General features: G+C 42.0%; 1 protein-coding gene across 1 annotated transcript in view; it reads right to left on the reverse strand.

Moving 5' to 3' along the window:
* LOC132816011 (dynein axonemal heavy chain 11-like) overlaps nucleotides 1–26,637 on the reverse strand; it is a 417,048-nt gene that overhangs the window by 221,036 nt on the left and 169,375 nt on the right. Inside the window, exons 41-44 of the mRNA XM_060825416.1 lie at nucleotides 18,870–19,020; nucleotides 17,253–17,384; nucleotides 11,180–11,353; nucleotides 6,481–6,685 (exon numbers count right to left, since the gene is read on the reverse strand). Coding sequence (XP_060681399.1) covers nucleotides 6,481–6,685; nucleotides 11,180–11,353; nucleotides 17,253–17,384; nucleotides 18,870–19,020 — 662 coding nt within the window. The remainder of the gene's footprint in view (nucleotides 1–6,480; nucleotides 6,686–11,179; nucleotides 11,354–17,252; nucleotides 17,385–18,869; nucleotides 19,021–26,637) is intronic.

Raw genomic sequence — 26,637 nt, forward strand, 5'->3', positions numbered from 1 at the left:
CATAGAGACGTACAGCACAGAAATAGACTCTTTGGTCCAACTCGTCCATGCTAATCAGATATTTCAACTCAATCTAGTCCCAGCTACCAACACCTGGCCCATATCCCTCCTAACCCTTCCAATTCATATAGCCATCCAAATGCTTTTTAAATGTTACAATTGTAGTAGCCTCCACCACTTCCTCTGGCAGCTCATTCCATACACGTACCACCCTCTGCGTGAAAAAGTTGCCCCTTAGGTCTCTTTTAAATCTTTCCCCCCTCACCCTAAACCTATGCCCTCTAGTTCTGAACTCCCCCGGCCCAGGCAAGAGACTTTGTCTATTTATCCTATTCATGCCTCTCATGATTTTATAAACATCTATAAGGTCACCTCTCAGCCTCTGATGCTCCAGGGAAAACAGCCCCAGCCTATTTAACCTCTCCCTGTAGCTCAAATCCTCCAACTCTTGATGAATATTCATTCCCCATCCATAATTGCCCTTAAGATGGTAGTGGTGAGCTGCTGCAGTTCATCTGGTGTAGTACACCCACAATCATGTTAGAGATAGCGCACCAGGAATTTGACCTGGTGACACTGAAAAAGCAGCTATTTATTTCCAAATGTGGATGCTGAGTGGTTTGAAGAAAAACTTACACAGGAATACCACCACCTCTAGCTGCTGTCCTTCTCATTCTAGATGGCAGTCATTGATTTGGAAAGTGGTCTCTGAAGGAGCTTCGGTGGATTTCTGCAATGCACCTTGGAGATGATACACACTGCTGCTAATGAGTGTTGTGGTGGAGGGAGCCCAGTGGGCTGTATTGTCCTCTTATGGTATCAAGATTCTTGAATGTTGTCAGAGCTGCACTCACACACACAAATGAAGAGTATTCCATCACACTACTGACTTGTTCCCTGTGGATGGCAGAAAGGCTTTGAGGATTCAAGAGGGGAGTTATTCACTGCAGGATTCCTTGTCTTTTTTTTTGATCCTCTGGGCATAGTACTCATTAGATTCTCTGTTATGAGAGATGTTGTTTGCCTGGCACCTTTTGTGACATGAATGTTATTTGTCACTCAAAACTGAATATTATCCATATCTTAGTGCATTTGGACATGGAATACATCAGTGTTCAAGGAGTTGCGATCGGTGCTGAACATCATGCACTTATCAGCCAACATCCTCTCTTTTGACCTCATGAAGAAGGGTACATCATTGATGAAGGTGGTTAGGACATTACCCTGAGGAACTTCTGTAGTGATATCCTGGAGCTGAGGTGACTGACCTCCAACAATCACAATCATCTTTCACCTGTCACCTATCCACCCTGTCCACAAACTTGTCAATGCTGTTTCAAAGCTGCCTTCCTCACAGTTCACTATTCTCCCTAGTTTCGTCAAGCACTACTTTTGAAATTGTCTCTTGCATACCATATTCCTAAGGAAAAGCAAGGGTTCCAATACTGATCTCTGAGAACTCCACTACAAATCTTCATCCAGCCTAAAAAAAAATTAACTGTAGTGTAATCTTATCTTCCTCTGTTTACTACTCCTTAGCCAATTTTGTATCTATCTGTCTACTGATACATTTACTCCATGACTGATAACCTTCCTCAGAAGTGGATTAGCTAGCACTGTATCAAATGTGTATCGAAGGTCATATATACCTCAATAACAACCACCCCTTATCAACTTAAAAAAAACAAGCAAATTTGTTAGATACACTTTTCCCTTAACAAATGTATCCTGATTCTTCCAGATTAACCTGTACTTTTCTATTTGAGTACTTTATCACAAATAATTGTTTCTGGAAGTCTCCTCACCAATGACTAGCCTGTAATGGCTGGGCTTATCTTTACAACCATTTTTGAAGAAGGGGACAATTTTTGTAATTCTCAAGTCCTACAACATGACCCTCCGAATCTGGGGAAGACTGAAACATCATGTCTCTGCAACTTCCACTTTCACTTCTTTCAATATTCTTTAATGCAGCTTAAATAGCTTATCCAATACCTCTACCTTATCAACTTTAAATTTTCCTTGTGATTGAAGTTCTTATTTAGTATATCAGCCATGGCTCTTGTCTCCATGTGTCAATTAAACCTACTCTTCCTTTTACCACCCTTTCATTATTTATGTGCGTGTTTAAGACTTTGGGATTTTCATTCACATTAGCGGAGCCTTCTTTATATTCAGTATTTGTTTCTATTTGCTTTTTCACCTTACTTCTAAAGCTTCTACATTCAGCTTGATGCTCAAACTTCTTTACTATCTCACTCTTGTCATAAATTTCTATCTGCCTGTCCCCAGGGAGTTCTGAGTTTGTTTGTCCTGTCTTTCAGGAGGAAGTGAGGACTGCAAATGTTGAAGATCAAAGCTGAAAATGTGTTGCTGGAAAAGCGCAGCAGGTCAGGCAGCATCCAAGGAGCAGGAGGATTGATGTTTCGGGCATGAGCCGTTCTTCAGGAATGATTCCTGAAGAAGGGCTTATGCCCGAAACGTCGATTCTCCTGCTCCTTGGATGCTGCCTGACCTGCTGCGCTTTTCCAGCAACACATTTTCTGTCCTGTCTTTCATTTTTGAAGGAATATGATTTGACTGTGCCTGAATCCCACTGTTAGGCTACTGTTTATCCCATCAACCTTTGCTTCCAGTCCATCCAGCCTAGCTCTGTCCACTGTCTCAATCAAGGACCACTCTCTACCAGCTGAATATTCCTAATCTGGGGAGGTAATGGCCCAGTGGTTTGCTCGCTGGACTGTTAATCCAGAGATCCAGGTCATGTTCCGGGGAACCAGGTTGGAATCCTGCCACGGCAGATGGTGGAATATGAATTCAATAAAAATCTGGAATTAAGAGTCGAACGACGACCATGAATCCATTATCGATTGTTGGGAAAACCCATCCGGCTCACTAATGCCCTTGAGGGAAGGGAATTGCCATCCTTACCTGGTCTGGACTACATGTGACTCCAAACCCACAGCAATGTGGTTGACTCTTAACTGCCCACCGGGCAATTAGGAAAGGCAATAAATGTTGGCCTAGACAGGGATATCCTCACTCCATGAATGAATGAATAAAAAAAAACGTCTGGATAGACCAGTGTTATTTTTCATTATCACCCTAAACCTTCTGATATCTTGATCACTGTCCCACAGATATTCCCCCACTATCATTTGATCAACTTAGCCCACATCTTAGTCCTTAGAACAGTGTCTAGCAGTGCTACCTTTCTTGTTGGGCTTGACACTTACTTCTGTTGGAGATTCTGAACACATGCCTCTTCCTCACTGCCCGTTATACCAGCACGTTTGCAGTCTACATATGGAGAATTAAAGTCCCTCATTATAACAACTCTATGATGGTTACCCCTCTCTGATATGCCCTTGCAGATTTCTTCCTCTATATCCTTCCCATTAGTTGGTGGTCTATAGATTAATCCAAGCAATGCAACTGAACCATTCTTACCCCTTCACTGTGGCCAAATTGATTCTGTTCTTGAACCTCAGAAGCATCCTCTTTCTTCAGCACTGCAACATTCCCCTTCACCAAAAAAAAGGTCATCCCACCTCCGTTTTACTCTTTTGTATCTTTTCTCATCACCACAACCAGGAAAATTTAACTCACACCTGCCTGTCCTTGAGCCAGGAATCCATTATTGCCATATCATAACTCCACATTGCAGTCTGTGCCTGTAACTCTCCAACCTTATTCTCTGAATATTCACATACATGCTGTGTAACACTGATTTAAATATAATTACTTTCACCATCACTCTGACTACACCTATTAACTGACTAATGTCTATTTTAATGTTGTGTTCCTTGTACAGCATTTCATACACTGATGACTGTATCGGCACCACCTTGAACTCCCACGAGGAGGTTGAACAATTCATCAACTTCACCCTTACTCCAAACACTTTCCACCCTGACCTAAAGATCACATGGACCATCTTCTTCCTAGACCTCTCCGTCTCTATATCCAGGCATCTACTTCAAACCCACCGACTCCCATAGTTACCTTAACTTAATCTCCTCCCACCCCCTTTCCTGCCAAAATGCAATCCCTTACTCCCAACTCCTCCACCATATCTGCTCCCAAGAGGAGCAATTCCACTCCAGGACATCGGAGATGGCCTCCAATTTCAAGGACCACAATTTCTTCACCCACGTGATCAACAATGCCCTCCAATGTATCTTCTCCACTTCCTGCACCTTCATCCTTGAACACCACCTCTTCAAACACAACAAGGATAGAATCCCCCTGGTTCTCACCTTACACCCCAATGATATCCGGATACAGAGCATTAGCCTGTGCAATTTCCGCCACCTACAACCAGACCCCACCAATGATATATTATCCTTCCCATTCCTATCACCATTCTGCAGAGACCATTTCCTTCGTGACTCCTTTGTTAGGTTCATGCACCCAACCAACCCACCCTCCACACCCAGCACCTTCCCTTGCCGCAGAGGTGATATAAAATCTGCACCCTTCCCTCTTCACCTCCATCCAAGGCCCCAAAGGATCTTTTCATATCCGGTGGAGAATTTCCTGCGCATAGAACAAAGAAAATTTACAGACCAACCACAGGCCCTTCAGCCCTCCAAGTGTGAGCCAATCCAAATCTACTGTCTAAACCTGTTGCCCAATTCTTAAGCATTGGTTTCCCTCTGCTCCTCACCTACTCATGCATCTGTCCAGACACACCTTAAATGAATCTACCATGTCTGCCTCTACTACCTCTGCTGACAAGGCGTTCCAGGTACCTCCTACCCTCTGTATAAAGTACTTGCCGCACATATCCCCCTTAAACATTTTACTTCTCACCTTGAAAGCATGACCTCTCGTTATTGAATCCTGGGAAAAACTTGATGTCTATCTACCCCTGTCTATATCCTTCATGATTTTGTAGACCTCAATCAGGTCCCCTCTCAATCTCCATTTTTCTAATGAAAACAAATCTAACCTACTCAACCTCTCTTCATAGCAAGCACCTTCCATCCCAGGCAACATCCTCATAAACCTTCTCCGCACCTTCTCCAAGCATCCACATCCTTTTGGTAATGTGGTGACCAGATTATCCACCCACCTCATCTATAGTGTTCATTGCTCTTGATGTGGTCTCTTGTACTTCAGGGAGACAAGATGCCAACTCTCAGAGTATTTCAGGGAACATCTCTGGGAACATACACCAAACTACTTCTCCATCCTATGGCCGACTACTTCAGCACCCCCTCCCACTCCCACAAGGGCATGCAAGTCCTGGGCCTCCTCCACTGTCAAATCCTAGCCACGACACATGGGGAAGAATGCCTCATCTTCCATCTCAGGAACCTTCAAGCACCTGGCATCAACATCGACTTCACCAGTTTCCAAACTTCCCCTTCCCCCACCTCATCCTAGTTCCAACCCTCCAACTCTGCACTGCCCTCTTGAACTGTCCATCTTCCTTCCCACCTACCCGCTCTCCCCTCTTCACGACTTATCACCATCACCCACCTGCATCTACCTATTGCCTCCCCACCTACCTTCTTTCCCCACCCCCACTCTCTTATCTATCTCTCAGCCTCCTTCCCATTCCTGATGAAGGGCTCATGCCAAAATTGTCGACTCTCCTGCTCCTCCGATGCTGCCTGACCGGCCTTGCTTTTCCAGCACCATACCTTTCGGCTCAACATTTCATATACCCTGGTATTACTTACCACTATTCTTTCCAGGTTCCTACACATTTACTAGGTCAGTTTGACTCACCCAACAGCAAAACAATCTTCAAGGAACTCAGCCCCGGTTCCATTCAAATGCAACATGGCTATGTAGATAGGTGCCAGCTCCATCAGAGCCAGTCCCTCCATGTGACATCTTTCAAAGCTGCGCATTCATCTACCTTATCGTCGTATTTCAGTACTCACTTGTATATGGCACTGAGAGTAATCTGGAGATTACTGCATTAGAGGTCCTGCTTCTTAGTTCTCTATCGAGCTCCCTAAATTCCAAGTGCAGAACCACATCTCTTTGCACCTTTGGCACTAGTACCAGTCTGGACCATGACCTCTGGCTGTTTGCTCTTCCTCAAAAGGATATCCTGCAGTGGTTTCATAACATTGTTGACCCTAACACAAGGGAAGGAACGTACTATCCTGGAGAGTACAAATGAACAGCTGCAGAGGTGCTTGGGCATTACAGTAACGAAAGACCCCTCTATCAGTACCCTGTTGCACTCTTCTTCCTCTGCATCTATACAGCTGGGCCATCCGTGGTATCACGGGGTTTGGCTCTGACTGCATTCTTCCAAGGACCCATCTCCCTCACTGATATCTAGAACAGAATGCTGGTTAATGGGTGGGATATCTGGGAATATGTGACAGTTTATTTTGTATGGTATGACAGGCACATTCCCCAATTTGTATGCTTGCTTCCAACTGGTGGTGCGACCACCTCTGTGAATTCGACCTCGTGAATTGCAAAACAGTTCCTGAAAAACTAATTACTTACGCTGTAACATCACTGAAGAGGTATAGTAGTTGAAAGGCACTTTGGACACCATATAGTCATCAGATAGATTAGCAAGTCTGTCTTGCACTAGGATAGTTTTGCCAACTCCTGCATTTCCCACAAGCATAACTGGCTTCCCTTTGTCCAGCAACAAATCTACAAAGTATTGTAGTTGGGTTGTCTCAGCTGTAGGGACAAGGACTGCCTGCAATGAACAAAGAGTCACAATTAAAATGAGAGCTATAAATACAAAGATTTGTACAGAAATTCAATGATTCCAGACCAAAGTCACGCTTTACTCAGTTTAAGAACACAGTTAAATATTCCAAAGGGGTGGCACAACTTCAGTGGAGAGTTGTTAGATAAGCAGTTCTTGTAACAGTTGCTTGTACGGTGCTACTTTGTAAAGAGTTTCACACCTGCACTGCAGAAGATGCTGCAACCAATGATGCACCTTAGAATGGTGACAGAACTGTTGGCTTTCTGCACATTCCAATCTGGTCTTAATCTTGACTAATTTTGAATAATACAAGGTCAGCTCATTTGCTCAATGGCCCAGATTTTGTCATTGCAATCATGCCAAAAGTTTCAGAATTGGCCAACATCACTCTGAAATTGACAATTCCTGAAGTTGACACATTTGCACTTCTGTGCTAAAATTCATAAATTACTATCAATAATTCTGCACTTTTTCAAAAGGTGAACTGCTGAAAATCCCACAGTTGTCTATTAATTATAAAATCAGTGAACGTTTTTGAACTTACCTTTTATGTCATTAACTGGGCTGCAAAAATTCATGAAAATATTAGAATTTGTTTAATGGCACACAATTTCATTACTAACAGTGCATAATGTTCATAATTACTGCTATTCAGCCTCTTGACCCTGAAAATCTGAGTTTATATCTGTGGGCTGTCAAATTTCTTCATTTTGATAAAACAAAGCAATGCGCTTTCTTTGACGTTTCCTTACAATAAAGTGACATCTGCCTTAACCCCGTACATATACCACATCACACATCAACACAAATAGACTGAAGCTGCCATAACATAAATAACCTTATTATTAATAGTTTCCAATTTTAATACCTATGAAACATTAAGCCTTAATAATAATTTACATTGTTAACTGCATAATGTGGACATATAAAACCCCAAACAATAACAGCAAAAAGGTTATGATTTTTAATGCAATTTTCAGTTCTCCGGGTCAGATATATATAAAATAAAAGACGACATTCAGTGCTTTTTTTTGCCACACCTCCTAGAGAAAAGCTTCAGACTTTCCAGTATCAAGCAGAGTGTGGTTACCATAAATGTGATCAGCACCATTAAAAACTGACTGTGTTGTAATGAGAAACAAACCTTCATGGAGAGCAAAGCATTACATATAATTCCCTTGTTGAGAATCGTGATTTGCTTTCTTAAATGCAGCATGCATTGTAATATTCTTTGTGATACCACTTAACGATCACGAGTGCATAATGGCTATAGTGTTCCAAAGAAGACCCTTGATGTTCACAATGTTGTTGCATATTGATCTTCTTTCAGGAATCACTGTAAATATTTCATTCACATGGATAGGAACTCACCCAACTGGTTAACCATGTCCTAAAGTGTTGGAGTATGTTGACTGTGCAAGCTGGTGGAAAAGTATTGATGGTTATTTTTATTTTTTGGGGGGTGGGGGGGTGATCATTCTAGATCCCAGAGCCCTTGCCAATGTGGTGCAGACAGCTGATGGCAAACTTGGAGATCTCAGACTCCTGGCTGAGTGACAGAGCAAGAGCCTGTAATGGTTACAGTTTGTTTGCGCCAAAGTATCATGCTCCTCTGTGTGGGAGCCATGAAGGAGAATATTATCTATGTAGCATTTGGCTGTGTCAAGGCGCTCTGTGATGCCAGTCATCGTGTTGGAAGATCTTGGGTGCTGAAGCAATCCCAAATGGAAGACAATTAAATCAGTACGTTCTGAAGGGAACAATGAAAATTATTAATACTTTTAACTTCTTCATCGGATGGAAATTATTAAAAGCACTATTTGCACCAATTTGATAAAGAACAATGTCCCTTCATCAAGTTCTCATCGACAGATGCCATGGGGTGGATTTTGCCTTCTGTGGCAGTCTACACAATTTATACAGAAGCACTCATTTAACATACAAACACCAAGCCAGAGCACCAAGAATTGACTTGATTTGATTTATTGTTGTCACATGTACCGAGATATAGTGAAAAGTGCTACTTTCCGCACTCTGAAGGCAGATCATACCACACAAAGTAGTAGAACAAAATGCAGAATACAAATTTACAGCCGCAGAGAAGGTTTTGAGAAAGATCAGAATTAACGTTTGAGAGATCCCTTCAAAAGTCTGATAACAGTGGGGAAGAAGCTAACCTTGAATTGATTCATATGCGTACTCAAACCTTCATATATTCTGCCCAATGGGAAAGGGTGCAGGAATGTAAAAGCAGGGTGGAAGGGGCCTTTGACTATGTTGGTTGCTTTCCCGAGACAGTGGGAAGTATAGGTGGAGTCAGTGGATGGAAGGCAGGTTTGTGTGATGGTCTGGGCTGTGTTCACAACTCTCTGCAATTTCTTGTGGTCTTGGGAAGAGCAATTACCGTACCATACTGTGAAGCATCCAGATACAATGCTTTCCATGGCACATCTATAAAAATTGGTAAGAGTCCTTGCGGACATGCCGGGGGCTTGTACAGAGTTAAGATGCTCTCCATCATGCTAGTCACCTGTCATGGGATTGCAGTAATGACTAATTTTGCTGATTATTGCTGTGTGCATTATTTTCAAATCAGTTTTGCAGTGTCAGTGGCTTTTCACTTCCTCACCATGAACAGTGTTGGTAAAGGATTCCATCTACTGCACCATGCATAAATATCAAGACTGTAATCCAGATGCTTTTGACAGATGGAGACTTGACATTATACTAATGCAACCTAATAAATCTTCATTAACTATTTTACATGAACGTTAATGACTTAGCTCAACAGGATTCCATTTGAACTTTCGTCACTTCGGTGATACCCATCATCTAACATCACTGATAATACACTCTAGCTGTTGGCATAATAGCAATAAAACACTTATGCTATAGGTATCATACATAACACCTTGCAGTGAACCTGACTTTCCTCTCATGTTGATGTCGGAAGCACCTGTCATTTACTTGATGTATGCAGACATGGAACAAAAAAACAAAAGGTCAGTACAACACAGGAACAGGCCCTTTGGCCCACTAGACTGCACTGACACATGGTGCCTTTTTAAACGTTAAACCTTCTGCATCTATGTGGTCCATATCCCGCTTTTCCCTGTATTTGTCATTTCTCTTTTTATGTCTGTCAATATGTCTCTTAAGTGTTGCTATTTTATATACCCCCATCTCCTCTGACACAGCATTCCAGGCACTTATCATCACCTGTGTAAAAACAATTGCCTCTCACATCACCTTTAAACTTACCCCTTTTACCCTAAACCTATCTCACCCAGTAATTGACATTTCTACCCTGGGAAAAAGACTCCAACAATGCGTGCTTCTTATAATTTTATAAACTTCAATTAGGTCACCCCTCGCTTGACATTCAAGTGAAAACAAACCAAGCTTGTTCAAGCTCTTTTCATAGTTAATACCCTCCAAACCAGGCAACATGCTGGTAAACATTTTCTGTTCTCTCTTCAAAGTCTCCACATCCTTCTGGCAGTGTGGTGATCAGAATTGTACACAACATTCCAAATAAAAACCAAAATATTCCAAATTTTGGCTAACTAAAGTTGAATACATCTGACATAAGCATGGCAATCACAGGCCCCAAGATTGTGACAAGTGTGACCTGAATACAAAATGAAATTTGGATCACTGGCCCTTCATAAATCCTTCTCCTTCAATTCTTTGTACAATGTATTGTTAAAACCAGCACTAGTAAAAGAATAATGAAGCAAAGTACTGGCAAAGAAAAAAGAAACTAACTAATATGCTGATTAAACCTGCATGATGAGGGAAGTAAATTTCTTGTTAAATAGCTCATTGGCATGAAACATTTTAAGAGGTCCATTAAAGTACAGGCAAACTTTGAAATCTGTGTCTTGAAGAAATAATTCAGGATTGTTAATAGGGGAGGTTTAAACATTGAAAGGAGGCTGCTCTTGTCCATAGCAGACCCACAGCTTTGCCCCCTAATTGACCAGTAAGGAACTGCGTTCCTTTCAAATTGATCACAAGGCCAATCACCAATTTTTCAATCTGTGCCCACTGCTTGCAAGGGTTTGGAGGCGAAGTCGGCAGTAAGTCAAGGTTTATACATATTTGTACATTTTATACATTTTTAATATTAATCATTTCATCATTCATTTTGAATCTACCATCTACAAGGAAGGAGAGGCAAACCCAGCAAAATCAGATGATTCATATTCCCCCACACTTCAGATAGCCATGGATGTTTGCCATCAGGCTGCAGAGCCACTTGAGTGCACATAACAGAAGACTCCACATGCTCAAGTGATGCCCATCTTCAGCAACACAGACAAATGTACAAATAGGATTCAACATGTTTTACATCTGAAATGCTTTTCTGCCTTTTCTATCTCCAGCTGCTGATAGGCTAGTTGTGAAATCCATTATTTTCTATTTTAAGACTTCTAGTATTCGCAATACCCTTTGAATAAGAAGGCATTTACTTACTTGTAGAGGATTATCCACTTCCATTTCAAATGTTGGTATTTTTTCAGACCAAGGAATAAACTTTTTTGTTTCAGGATCTAGGTAATAATCAAAGACAGTTCCCTGGGATGGAAGTTTAACAGCTTTCATTTCTTTGCACCACCAAAGACTGAATTCAACACGATAGTCTACCAGCTAAAAAAGAAATCAATAATGATGTTTACCATTTTATACAATCTAATTTCCAACACAATTGCGGCAGATAAAACCAGACACTTCTAAATACTAGCTATATCATTGCACAAGACTCATTTAGAATTCTAGAATCGGAGTCAAATAAGGATTATCTGATGCCGGAAAATCTAACAGAGAGGTAGCTTAAATGCATCAAGTTTGCATCAGATCTTTCCAAAGCAAAACCAGCCAGTCCTACCACCTGCCTCCCTGTAACCCACTATTTTCCCCAATTTGTTTCTCTCCAAGTATTCATCCAATTTACTTCCCATCACTAATTAGAATTTTGATCCTACCACAATAACAGGGAGGAGCCGTATTCCAAATGTGAACTACTCTATTTGGAGGAGAACTTCTTACGAGAGAGAGAGAGAGATCGTGGAGGAACCTACTTGGAAGAGGTCACATCACAGTAACAGATAAGTGAATAGTTTTAAGTATAGCCTTGCTGTAAATCTACAATAGGGAGTAGGGTGGGTTCTTCCTTGATTAGATGTTTTATTGAGATACATCTCTGAAGCCATAAGTATTACGTTAGCCTGGAGAAGTGTTTTGTAGAGGAATAAGACGGTGCTATTTTTTGGGTCTGTAGATTTGAAGAAGCAAAAATGGCCTTTAGTAGAGTGATGTGCTCTTCTTGTCGGATGTGGGAGTTTAGCGAGAGTTTACGGGTTACTCAGGATTATATCTGCAATAAATGCCTTTGGTTGCGAATCTTGTCAGATTGAATGGATCAGTTGGAGAGACAGTTAAAGACAATGAGGAATGTACAAGAGCAAGGGGGTGTGATGGATGGCAGTTATAGGAAGAGAGAAAACCACAGATAGAGTCACATAGATGGGTTAGCTCCAGGAAAGGTAAGAGAGGTAGGCAGGAGTCTTCTGCGGCTATCCCCATTTCAAACAAGTATGCTGCTTTGGAAAATATAGGGTGTGATGGATTCTCAAACGAATGTAGCATGAACAGCCAAGTTTCTGGCATCAAGACAGGCTCTAATGTAATGAGGGATACGTCAGCTTCCAAGCGATTGATTGTTTTAGTATATTCTCTAGTCAGAGGTACAGACAGACATTTCTGTGGCCAGCAGCGAAAAATCAGAATGGTGCGTTGCCTCCCTGGGGCCAGGATCAAGGATGTCTCAGAGAATGTTCTCAAAGGGAAGAAGGACAGCAGGAGGTCATTGTACACATTGGAACCAACGACATAGGAAGAGAAAAGGATGAGATTCTGAAGGGAGAATATAGAAAGTTAGGCAGGAATTTAAAAAGGAGTCCTCGAGAGTAGTAATATCTAGATTACTTCCAGTGCTACGAGCTAGTGAGGGCAGGAATAGGAGGGTAGAGCAGATGAATGCATGGCTGAAGAGCTGGTGTATGGGAAAAGGATTCACATTTTCGGATCATTGGAATCTCTTTTGGGGTAGAAGTGACTTGTACAAGAAGGACGGATTGCATCTAAATTGAAGGGGTGGGGTTGGACCCAGGAGATAGTGAGGAAAGAGATCAATCTGAGACTGATACAGTTGAGAAAAGAAGTGAGTCAAACAGTCAGGGCAGGCAGGGACAAAGCAGAAAACAAGGTAGGATTTATACATTTAAACTGCATTTATTTCAATGCAAGGGGCCTAACAGGAAAGGCAGATGAACTCAGGGCATGGTTAGGAACATATGACTGGGATAACATAGCGAGTACAGAAACATGGCTCAGAGATGGGAAGGACTGGCAGCTTAATGTTCCAGGATACAAATACTACAGGAAGGATAGAAAGGGAGGCAAGAGAGGAGAGGAGTGGCATTTTTGATAATGGATAGCATTACAGCTGTGCTGAGGGAGGATATTTCTGGGAATACATTGAGGCAAGTTATTTGGGTGGAACTGAGAAATAAGAAAGGGATGATCACTTTATTGGGATTGTATTATAGACCCCCTAATAGTTAGTGAGAAATTGAGAAACAAACTTGGAAGAAGATTTCAGTTATCTGTAAGAATATTAGGGTGGTTATGGTAGGGGATTTTAACTTTCCAAACATAGACTAGGACTGCCATAGTGTCAGGGGTTTAGTTGGAGAGGAATTTGCTAAGTGTGTACAGGGAAGTTTTCTGATGCAGTATGTGGATGCACCTAATAGAGAAGGTGCAAAACTTGACCTATTCTTGGGAAATGAGGCATGGCAGGTGACTGAGGTGTCAGTGGGGGAGCACTTTGGGGCCAGCAACCATAATCCTATTAGATTTTAAATGGTGATGGAAAAGGATAGACCAGATCTAACTGTTGAAGTTCTCAATTGGAGGAAGTCTAATTTTGATGGTATTAGGCAAAAACTTTCAAAAGCTGACTGGGGGCAGACGTTTGCATGTAAACGGATGGATGGAAAATGGGAAGCCTTCAGAAATGAGATAACGAGAGTCCAGAGAAAATATATTCCTGTCAGGGTGAAAGGGAAGGCTGGTAGGTACAGGGAATGCCGGATGACTAAAGAAATTGAGGGTTTGGTTAAGAAAAAGAAGGAAGCATTTGTCAGGTATAGACAGGATAGATTGAGTGAATCCTTAGAAGGGTATAAAGACAGTAAGAGTATACCTCAAAGGGAAATCAGAAGGGCAAAAAGGGGACATGAGATAGCTTTGGCAAATAGGGTTAAGGAGAGTCCAAAGGGTTTTACAAATACATTAAGGACAAAAGGGTAACTAGTGAGAGAATAGGGCCCCTCAAAGATCAGCAAGGCAGCTTTTGTGTGGAGCTGCAGGAGATGGGGGAGATACTAAATGAGTATTTTGCATCAGTATTTACTGTGGAGAAGAACATGGAAGATACAGAATGTAGGGAAATGGATGGTGACATCTTGAAAAATGTCCATATTACAGAGGAGGAAGTGCTGCATGTCTTGAAATGCATAAAAGTGAATAAATCCCCAGGGCCTGATCAGGTGTACCCGAGAACTCTGTGGGAAGCTAGGGAAGTGATTGCTGAGCCTCTTGCTGAGATATTTGTATCATCGATAGTCACAGGTGAAGTGCCAGAAGACTGGAGGTTGGCAAACGTGGTGCCACTGTTTAAGAAGGGTGGTAAAGACAAGCCAGGGAACTATAGACCAGTGAGGCTGATGTCGGTGGTGGGCAAGTTGTTGGAGGGAATCCTGAGGGACAGGATGTACATATATTTGGAAAGGCAATGACTGATTAGGGATAGTCAATATGGCTTTGTGTGTGGGAAATCATGTTTTACAGACTTGATTGAATTTTTTGAAGAAGTAACAAAGAGGACTGATGAGGGCAGAGTGGTGGATGTGATCTATATGGACTTCACTAAGGTGTTTTACAAGGTTCCCCATGGGAGACTGATTAGCAAGGTTAGACCTCAGGGAACACAGGGAGAACTAGCCAATTGGGATACAGAACTAGCTCAAAGGTAGAATACAGAGGATGGTGATGGAGGGTTGTTTTTCATGCTGGAGGCCTATGGCCAGTGGAGTGCCACAAGGGTCGGTGCTGGATCCATTACTTTTCGTCACTTATATAAACGCTTTGGATGCGAACGTAAGAGGTATAGTTAGTAAGTTTGCAGGTGACACCAAAATTGGAGGTGTAGTGGACAATGAAGAAGGTTACCTCAGATTACAACGGTTCTTGATCAGATAGGCCAAGGGTTGAGGAGTGACAGATGGAGTTTAATTTAGATAAATGTGAGGTGTTGCATTTTGGGAAAGTAAATCAGAGCATGACTTATACACTTTATGGCAAGATCCTCAGGAGAAGTCCAAAGAGACCTTGGAGTGCAGATTCATGGCTCCTTGAAAGTAGAGTTGCAGGTATAGATAGGATAGTGAAGTAGGGATTTGGTATGCTTTCTTTTATTGGTCAGAGCATTGAGTACGGAGTTGGGAGGTCATGTTGCAGCTGTACAGGATGTTGGTTAGGCCACTGTTGGAATATTGCGAGCAATTCTGGTTTCCTTTCTATCGGAAGAATGTTGTGAAACTTGAAAGGGTTCAGAAAAGATTTACAAGGATGTTGCCAGCGTTGGAGGATTTGAGCTATAGGGAGAGGCTGAACAGGCTGGGGCTGGTTTCCCTGAAGCGTTAGAGGCTGAGGGGTGACCTTAGAGGTTTACAAAATTATGAGGGGTATGGATAGGAGAAATAGACAAAGTCTTTTCCCTGGGGTCGGGGAGTCCAGAACTAGAAGGCATAGGTTTAGGGTGAGACTGGAAAGATATAAAAGAGACCTAAGGGGCAACTGTTTCATGCAGAGGATGATGGTGTATGGAATGAGCTGCCAGAGGAAGTGGGAGGTTAATACAATTGCAACATTTAAAAGGCATCTGGATGGATATATGAATAGGAAGGGTTTGGAGGGATATGGGCCAGGTGCTGGCAAGTGGGACTGGATTAGGTTGGAATATCTGGTTGGCATGGAGGAGTTGGACCGAAAGGTCTGTTTCCATGCTGTACATCTTTCCAAATTGATGTTGTTTCAGGTCGTTTGCTCACCAACTTGTGAAGTGAAATATGAGTTTTCTGATTATTGATTCTTCAGCCATTAGATTCAGATTCTATTTAATCTATCGTAACCAGTCCTTGCTAATCTTGCCTCATTCCAGCCTCTTCTTTTCCATGCTACCCCCACTGCAGCCTTCTCGTTCACCCAAATCCTTGGAGACCCCTTCATCCCTCTACTTTTGCCATATTGGACTTGCCAACTTTGGCATCCCCCAAGATCTGGGTACTTCAACTGTAGAGGTCTTGGCCCTCAGACCCAACACCAGCAGCAATCCCTTCTAATTTTAGGGTCCTGTTAATGGGCTGATGGCAGTGCACCCCAAGGCCTGCAGGGTTCCTGGTAACAATCCTTGAACCCTGGACCCAGCACCCAGCAGCAATTCCTGAGCATGGAGGGGTGGGGGTAGCTGGCTTCAGGCAATAGTCCCTGACTCTATGGGTTTGCTCCCATCAACAATCCCTGAAACATGAGTCCAGTTGACAGGGACTTGGTCACCACAGTTCCTTACCTTCCCAACTGCACCACCACCAATCACAGATTGATTCTTTCTTGCTTTTGCTGCTCATGGGCTCACTGGTGAATGGGTGACCATTTTGGAAATTTTTTTTCATTCATTCACAGGATGAAGGTATTGCTGGCTAGGCTAGCATTTACTGTCCATCACTAATCACCCAGACAGCAGTTAAGAGTCAACCACATTGCTGTGTGTCTAGAGTCACACCTACACCGGACAAGTTAAGGATGGCACTTTCCTTCCTTAAAGGGCATTTATTAACCAGTTTTCTGATGATCAACACTGGCTTCATAGTCATCATTAGGTTCTTAATTCCAGATTATTGTTGAAATCAAATTTCATCATCTGCCAAAGTGGGATTTAAATCTAGGTCCCCAGAATTAATAGTCTAAGCGATAATACCATTAGCCAATTGACAGGTGAGACATCCTTAGGGCCAACAGAATCCCAGCCAGTATGTAGGATTGCAGGTTTGATGATGCCCATGTTCAGCACAGCAGTCATATCTCTCCTTGTGAGTGGTACTCACACCAAATGTACAAAACACTAATGGTAACAGCACTTTCAACACAATAAAAATGTAACATAAACAGAAAAGAGGAGAAATTTGTTTATCTAGCACAAATTGCAGACTTCCATCGATTCTCCACAGACAGGCAGTGATGTGTTTTGCTATCTTCATGGCAACCTCTAATGAGAAATGTTGAGCTGGCATTGCAGCTAACAGCCTGTGGCACTACCTGTTCCTGAGCAAATGGACATAAATCTGCTCAACACTTGTCAAACAGGCATCACTTGAATGCATTTTTCTCCCAAAAGTTTGAACTAAGAGTAGGAAGGACCAACCTGATCTTGGTACACTGCTCCCCCAAAGGCCCAGATGCACGCAAAGGCAAAATAAAGCTCATAAAGTTCTCGAGGAGAGTCAGGAGGCACATTCTTTGGAGTCAGCAGGCAGTCCAAAAGGGAACAAAGTGTCTAAATGGCATTAATATGATCGATTAGCACGCAAAAATCATCAAAATATTTTGACTACACTCGAAGCTGCACTGCAACTCACCAGATGACTTTTCCCCAGTGTAATACAGGGCCTTACAGACTAGGTTAATTCTTTCATTGTTTTTATTTAACTGAAATAGCACCACGTGGTAAAATAGCAGTCAGCATTACTGAACACAAACTTTTGATCTATTGGGTTAGATTTTGTCCTTGTGAGATTGTGTAAAATGGGTGATGGCAAATTGGCAGGTAATCATTTCCACCAAGAAAGGGGTTGATCTAAAAAGTGCTGGTTACCTGCTATCATACAAGATCAAGATGTAATCTACTGACACTTGCTAGAAGCATATTTTTCAGGTCCCAAGTGAATTTAAAATAAAATTGCTAGGCCATTTTTTGGTTAAACATAATCAATAACACTTCAATTGGTTTGTTTAAACTGTACGTTTGTTGCCCTGAAGATCCAATTTCAGACTTTTCAATGAATTACCCTGCCACTGACACAAATTAACTGCTGAGATACTTTAGTAGCAGCACCAAATTTTTCACACCCTGTTGAAGCAGGCTGTGTGTCAAGGTGGGGGTATTGCCTACATGAAGAAGTTACACAACAATCTCCAAACGAGAGTCTTGAAAGTTGTGAACAGCTAATTTCAGTAAGTCACTAGTTGAGTTTACTGTTGTCAAATGGGAGATGTAATGGCAGACGTCATTTGGTAGCAGGATCTTGTCAAGTTAGAGGTTTCCTTTAGTAGATGTGACTGTCATTGTTCAAAGGCTGATTCACCTCAATCTCTACAGAATGCGGGGCCTCAGTCTTCTAAAACAGTACCAATGGGTCATAGTGAAGTGGCAGTTTGGTTCAACAGATTGGAAAGGGTGGCCACCAGCGAGGTGGTCAGGTAGGAAACCAGAAGCTGCATGCAATGTCTTAATCCTGGTATCCCACCAGCCTCTTCTAGTTTTCTCCTTGTTTTGAGAAAGAAGTGGGAATGGGGAAATCAAGATTTCCCAGGCCATGGACAAAAAAAATCCAATGGAAGTATTTGTGTTTAGAGATGTGGATATAGTTACTGGCAACCTCTTGAATTTCTTCAAAAGACTGGTAACATTCTGATTCCATTATGGCACCAGAAAACTTCACCTTTTTGGAACCATAGGGATAACTTGCTATATGCTGCTCAAGAAATCTGTGCGCATTATTTTAAATTATAGGAAAACAATGTGCAGTTGCATCCAAATTTCTATGCCCTCAGTAGCTCAGACTCCTTGAATTTGTTCCTGCGTTCATTGATTCTGTCCATTCAGAAAAAGAAAACTGAACAAGTGAACAGTTATTGTTATGAGATATTTAAAATTAATTTTAAGTTTTTACTGGTACTTATGTTTTATTTTAGTTAGGGCACTTGTGAAAACATTAAACTTCCAGAAGCACATCATAGGAGAAAGTAGTTGCATTTTTACCTGGACCATGCTATTTTCAGGAATGGGGGTGATGGTCTTTACAGAAGATCGTAGTTGCTCCAGACACGAAGGAACATATTTATCAAAGAGAATGGTCAAGTTGGTCTTTTCTGATTGGTAAATCCTTGTGTCAATCCAGCTGGTCACGTATCTATGCAGTAAGATTCATAAAGTTAAGGTGGCATGCAATAATCATTTCGGAAAATCTAAATATCAAGGTTGTGGAGGTGCACAGGAACCTGCTTCACTGATTGGAGTTCTGTCTGGCACCTGGACATGTATGTCTGTGCAAGTTTCCTTCACTGGGCTGTGGGAATGGAACCACTACTCACAGCTAAAAGGCCATCAATTTCAGAGGAATAAAGCCTTCCCAAATCATGGCTAGTATTAACGGATGGCAGTGCAGTGGCCGAGATTTATATGGGAAGGGATTAGGTTCTTCTTTCACATCTTAAAGCCACTTTTTGACACAAAATATTTGAGCAGCTACACTTCTGCAAATGGTGGTGGTTGGTAATGGTGGGAAGGAGAGGAACTTTGCTAGATTTTCTGACTTTTTTTTAAGAAAGAGCACAATTAAAAATCCCAAAAGAAATGGTGGAGGCAAAGAAGGAGCTTGCAAATAACCATGAGTCAAGTTAGGGTTTTTTTGAAGGCACTTGAAGTCGGCCTGAGTGGCAAGTGATTGCAGTTTAGAAATCATTGCCTATTTTTCCTGACATTCTAGATTTCCAGCTCCTAACATATGTTGTGCTGGCTCAAACGAAAATCACAAATTAGTTGTTTTTAATATACATTATATCTTGGAATGTGGGTGTTGCCGGCAGGGTCAGAATTTGTTGTCCATCCATAATTGCACTGAAATTCGAGAGACTTGCTAGATCACTTCAGAGTAGTTAAGAGGAATTGTCACAAAACACTGCTGTGGATCTGGAGTCAAATGCATGTCAGACCAGATAATGTCAGCAAATCTCCTATCAAGAACACTGTGTGAACCAAATGGAACTTTTACAAAAAATCAATGATAGCTCTATTCTCAACTTTACAGAGTCTAGTATTCAATTCCAAATTTATTTAATTGAACAGATTCTGCCAGCAGCCTTGTGGGATCTGAACCTGTGGCCCCAAAAATTCAAGGATTTACAGTCCCGCGGTATAATCACTGTACCATCATCTCTCTCTTATGCAACCATGTGATAATAGTACATTTTCTTTCCTCTTTCTTCCCTTTGCAACCTCTGACCTCCTCCAGTGCCTCTCCTCTGTTACAACGGAACACAGAGTAGGAATAGGCCATTCAGCCTAATTAGCCTGTTCCTCTACCGGTTAAGATTATGATGATCTTTCTGTGGCCTGAACTCCACTTTCCTGCCTGCTCCAGTAATCCTCACCTTCTTTGATAAAAAGCTACCTCATTTTGCCTTGAATAAGCTCAATAACCTCCACTGCTTCCTGCAAAACAGAATTCCACACAGACTGTCCTGATAGAGAAAAAATGCTTTCCTCATCTTTGCCTGAAAGGGAAGATTTCTTACTTTTAAACTACGCTCCCTCGTTCTAGTCCCCACCACAAGTAACATCCTCCAAGCATCCATTCTATCAAGTCTCTCAGGATCTTATATGTTTCAAAAAGGTCATATTTTCAAACCCCAAGCACTATAAGCCCATCATCACAGGAAACAGTCAGGTGAAACTTCTTTGAACTGCTGCTGACACAGTTCATCCCTTTTCAAGTAAGGAGATCAAAACTGCACAATGTACTCCCGACATGACCGTACCAAGTCCTGTAAGACCCTTAGTTTGTACAGCTGCAATATAGCTTGCCTACTTTTCTATTCCATTTTCCTTGCGATAAACATTGATATTCTATGTGCCTTCCTTAGGACTTGGTGTACCTGCATAGAAACTTCTGGAATCAAAAGTACAAGGACACCCAAATCCCTTTATTTGCAGAGAATTCCTACATTGTGGAAACAGGCATTTATTCTGCATAGTCCTCCCCATTTAAGTAGTCTTTTTTAAAAAGCAAATTAAGAACTAAGCGATTAAATCCGCGATGCCGAGCCAGGCAATGTATTGTAACTGCAAGATGTGGGAGCCGGTGGACACATTGTGGTTAATTGTGACTATTTCTGTAGCAAAACACATGTTGGCTGCTTGAGAAATTCCAGCTTAGAGTTGATGAGCTGGAGTCACACCCCTTCGAAAAACTACCTTGAATTTGGCGAGTTGTCAGGGACAGAAAGGTCTGACAATGAGCAAGACAGGTACAGACATCCAAGGGGAAGCGTTAAATGAGCTTTAGCCCTTGAACTTGTCTAACAGGTTTGAGATTCTTGCTCCCTGTATGGATGAGAATGGGGGTTCAAAGGAGAATGAACAAAGTGACTAAAGCACTGTGGTGCAAGAAGCTATTCATGAGTGGGCAGTGAAGAGAAATGTAGTTGTAATCTGGGATAGTATAGTCAGGGAAATACACATGGATCGAGAGTCGTGGAGGCTGTGTTGCCTGCCTGATGCCCAGGTTCAGGAGATCTCATCTGCGCTGCAGAGGAACTTAGAGCAGGAGGGAAAAGATCCAATTGTCATGGCCCACGTAGGCACCAACAATATAAGCAGAAAGAGGAAAGAGGTTCTGCTGAGGGAAAATAAGCAAAGGTTAAATTAAAAAGCAGAACACAAAAAGGTCATATTCTCTGGATTACCTCCTGAGTGAGGAGCAAATTGGCACAGGGTCAACAAGATTACAGAGGTAAACATGTGGCTCAAAGATTGATGTGGGAGAAATGGGTTAGAATTCAAGGGACATGAATCCATACTGGGGAAGGAGAGAGTTGTTCCAATGGGATAGGCTCCATTTGAATCATCATGGGACTCGAGTCCTGATGAATCACATAATTTGTGGGTTTTAAACTAAATGGTAAGGAGGGTGTTCATGTTACATGGAAAATTAGGGAAAATTTAAAAGGAAGGAGGGAGGACTCAGAGGTTAATAAAGTTTCCAAAACAAGAAATAGGATAGAGAGTATGGAAAGGTCAGGAATCTGACTTCAGGCACAGTAAATAAGGGGATAACTGAGAATGGGAACAGTTAATGTAGCACTGATGGTATTGAACTTAAACACAGGCAGTATATGAAACAAGGTAAATGACCTTGTAGCACAGATTAAAATGGAGCGAGCGGTCTGATGTGATGGGTACCATAGAGATGCAGTTGCAAAGGGATCAGGGCTGGGAGCTAAGGATACACACCCTACCGAAAGGGCAGGCAGATGGGCAGAGGGACTGGATAACCTTCTATTAGATTAGACTTACAGTGTGGAAACAGGCCCTTCGGCCCAACAAGTCCACACCGACCCGCCGAAGCGCAACCCACCCATACCCCTACATTTATCCCTTACCTAACACTACGGGCAATTTAGCTTGGCCAATTCACCTGACCCGCACATCTTTGGACTGTGGGAGGAAACCGGAGCACCCGGAGGAAACCCACGCAGACACGGGGAGAACGTGCAAACTCCACACAGTCAGTCGCCTGAGTCGGGAATTGAACCCGGGTCTACAGGCGCTGTGAGGCAGCAGTGCTAACCACTGTGCCACCGTGCCGCCCACTAACCTTGTTAGCAAGAAATCAAACTAAATCAATAGTAAGCAGTAATATAGAGTTGGAAGGTGTAGAATCTGTCTGGATAGAGCTGAGGAACTACTCTATAAAAGATCCTGACAGAAATTGTGTATAGGCTTCCAAGCAGTAGTCAGGATGTGGGGAGAAAAATAAGTCAGGAGATAGAAAAGGCATGTAAGAAAGACACCATTGTAATAATCATGGGGGACATCAATATGCAGGTGGACTGGGAAAATCAGGTTGGTAGAGGATCTCAAGAAAAGGTATTCATGGAATGTCGACAAGCTTTTTTCGGAGCAGCTTGTGGTAGAGCTCATGAGATAACAGGCAATTCTGGATTTGATGTTGTGTAATGAGGCAGACTTGATTAGGGAGCTTAAGTTGAAGGAACCCCTAGGGTCAGTGACCATAATAGAATTCACCCTCTGCAGTTTGAGAGGGAGAAGCTGGAATCAGATGTAACGATATTACAATCGAGTAAAGGTAACTGTAATGATGTGAGGGAAGAGCTGAACAGAGTTATAGAGTTATACAGATTGGAAACAGGCCCTTCGGTCTAATTCGCCCACACTGACTAAGTTTCCGAAACTAAACTAGATGCACTTGCCTGTTTTTGGCCCATATCCCCCTCAACCTGTCAACTTCTTTAAATTTTGTAACTGTACCTACATCTACCACTCCCTCTGGCAGTTCACATGAGTGTATATGAGAATAAGCTAACTAGCAATATAAAAGAGAACCACAAGATTTTTTTTAGACACTTAAACGATAAGAGAGGGGCAAGAGTGGACATTGGACCACTGAAAAATGAGGCTGGATAAGTAGCAATGGGGAACAAAGAAATGATGAGTGAACTGAATAGGTACTTTGCATCAGTTCTCACAGCAGAAAACACGAGCATCATACCAGAACGTCAACTTAGGGAGCAGAGGAGAGTATAGTAGCCATCACTAAGGAGAAGGTGCTGGGGAAACTAAAAGGTCCGAAGGTGGATAAATCACCCTGACTAGATAGTTTACACTCCAGCACTCTGAAAGGAGATAGCTGAAGAGATTGTATGCATTGGCGGTGATCTTTCAGAAATCAATAGAGCCAGGGAGAGTGCCAAAGGAGTGGAAAATGGCTAATGCAATGCCCTTGTTTAACAAGGGCGAGAGGCAGAAGACAGGAAACTATAGGCCAGTTAGCCTGACCTCGGTCATCGGAAAGATTTTAGAGTCCATTGTTAAGGATGAGATTGTGGAGTACTTGGAAATGTGTGGTAAAATACGGCTGACTCAGCATGGCATCATCAAGGGGAGGTCACATCTGACAAAATTGTTCAAATTCTTTGACGTCGTAACGAGTCAGTTAGACAAAGGAGAGCCAGTGGCATGGTCTATTTTGATTTCTAGTAGACCTTTGACAAGGTGCTGCACAGGAGGCTGCTAAATAAGGTAAGAGCTCATGGTGTAAAAGGCAAGGTACAGGCTTAGACAGAGGATTGTCTAACTGGCGGAAGGCAGATATGGAGATAATGGGGTTGTTTTCAGGAAGGCAGCCAGTGACTCATGGAGTTTTGCAGGGGGACCACAACTTCTCACATTATATATTAATGAACCAGACAAAGGAAATGAGGGCATTATTGCTCAGTTTGCAGATGACACAAAGATAGGTGAAGGGACAGGTTGTGTTGAGGGAGCAGGCAGACTGCAGAAAGACCTATTTATTGGCAGAGTCTGCCAATAAGTTGATAGATAGAATATAGTATGGGGAAGTGTGAGGTTTTGCACTTTAGTAGCAAGACTAGAGGTCTGACTATTTTCTAAATGGGGAAAGGCTTCGAAAATCTGAAGCACAAGAGGACTTGAGAGTCTCAATTCAGGACTCTCAAGGTTAAGATGCAGATTTAGTTGGTAGTTGGAATGCAATGTTAGTATTCAAGTCAAGAGGGCTAAAATCTAAGAGCAGCAATGTACTGCTGAGGCTGTATTAGGCTCTGGTCAGACCTCATTTGGAATGTAAGCAAAAATGAGGACTGATGAAGGACTTTTGCTAGAAATGTCAATTTTCCTGTTCCTCAGATGCTGCCTGACCTGCTGTGCTTTTCGAGCACCACTCTGATCTAAACTCATTTGGAATATGGTGAGCAGTTTTGGGTCCTATATCCGAATGAGGATGTGCTGACCATGAAGGGGGTTCAAAGGTGGTTTACAAGAATGATCATGGAGATGAAGAGTTTACCACATGAAGAATGGTTGAGTTCTTTGGATCTGCACTCAATGGTGTGCAGAAGGATGAGGGGGATCTCAGTGAAACTTGTAGAAAATCGAGAAGCCTGGATGGAGAAGATGTTTCCACTTGTAAGACTAGGGCCTGACAGCACAGCTTCAGATCAAAAAGACAGCCCTTTAGAACTAAGACGAGGAGGAATTGATTCAGCCGGAGGGTGGTTAATCTGTGGAACTCATTGCTGCAGAAGGCTGTGGATGCCAAATCATTGAGTATAATTAAGGCACAGATATTTATTACTGATTTGGAGATGCCGGTGTTGGACTGGGGTGTACAAAATTTAAAATCACCAGGTTATAGTCCAACCGGTTTAATTGGAAGCACAAATTTGTACTTGCAGAGTTGCACTGTACTTTGCTCAAAAACTGCATGAATTCATGTAAAATTCCGTTATCTCACTTTTTAGATTAGAACAATCTAAACACCATGGCATAGACAGAGAACACAGGGGGCTAACACCTTCAACACATTGTCCAGCTAACACCAATTGTTACAGTTAACCTGAGAATGCAACTTTTAAAAAAAGATTTTGTGATTTACACATGAAAGAAGTGAAACTATCATGGTTTTCGAAAAGATGAAAGACTCAACAGACAATCAAGTTATTTTTTAAATGTATAATTTCAGTTACATCACACTAAATTTTTGCTATAAATTCTGTGCCTTACAATTGCGTCCTCCGCAATCACCTGATGAAGGAGCGTCGCTCCGAAAGCTAGTGTGCTACCAATTAAACCTGTTGGACTATAACCTGGTGTTGTGTGATTTTTATTTATTATTATCATTAATTATTAAGAGCATCAAGGGTTGGGGTTGAAGACAGGCGATTGTGGTTGAAAAACACATCAGCTACGGTTGAATGGCAGAGCAGACACGATGGGCTGAATGGCCTAGCTCTGTTCCTATATCCTGTCATTTAAGTTACAAGACACTCATTGTATGCACTGTTTACACTGTTACTTGTTCAAACAGTGGGGGAATTGCTACAGACAAGCTGGAGCCAGGAGACCTATACAAAAGGAGATTCAGCTGACAATCAGCAGCCAATTGGTCTATGGTTGACGACAAAGGCTCTGCCTGGCAATTACTATGTGACTGCTTCCTGGTAGCCCGAACAGCTTGAGAGATAGGTGAAAGGTCACTGGACTTGAAATGTTAACTCTGATTTCTCTTCATAGATACTCTTAGACTTGTTTAGTTCTCTAACAATTTTTCCTGTTGTTTGCTTCAGATATTTTATTTATTGGAGTGCGAATTTTGAGTCAGAAATCATTAGGCCTCTAAGAAGGAAGGAAATGTCTTTATCTCTGCAGTAAAAAAGAACATCTCAAGCCTGGAGAAAGCCAGTTTATTTCCCCTCATAAGTTGCTGTAAGCTGTGGTTTTTCAACCAATAAGCCAGAGACTTTACCAGTGTGAACCAATTGCCCCATGCAGCAAGTGAAAGTATGTGGAGAAGGAAAACTAAGAAGCAGCAAGTCTAACAAGCAAAAAGGTTTACCGCACTAAACTGAACTGTGTGGACAGGGATCACTGAACTGCCTTCCCATTCCTCCCCTCCACCTGGAACACCCTTTGTTTTTGTTTTTGTCAATATGCGCATAGAGGGAGAGTTTTATAAAGTTAGCGCCAAGGTTTATATTTGTCCATCAACAGCTAGAGTCTATTTATTTGTAATAGTAAATAGTAAAATTAATAGTAACATCAGCCACACAAATGATTAATGTGATATAAAAGGTATCAATCTGAAAGCCATATTTTCCAACTGGTAGACCACATCAAACAACATGTCATGTTGACTGCTCACAGTTAGCAGCATGCTGCTTGTGCTAAACCAGCTAACGCTTGCAAGCCTCAGAAAAATATATTTACC

The sequence above is a fragment of the Hemiscyllium ocellatum genome, chromosome 5, assembly GCF_020745735.1.
Source record: "Hemiscyllium ocellatum isolate sHemOce1 chromosome 5, sHemOce1.pat.X.cur, whole genome shotgun sequence".
Lineage (NCBI taxonomy): Eukaryota > Metazoa > Chordata > Chondrichthyes > Orectolobiformes > Hemiscylliidae > Hemiscyllium > Hemiscyllium ocellatum.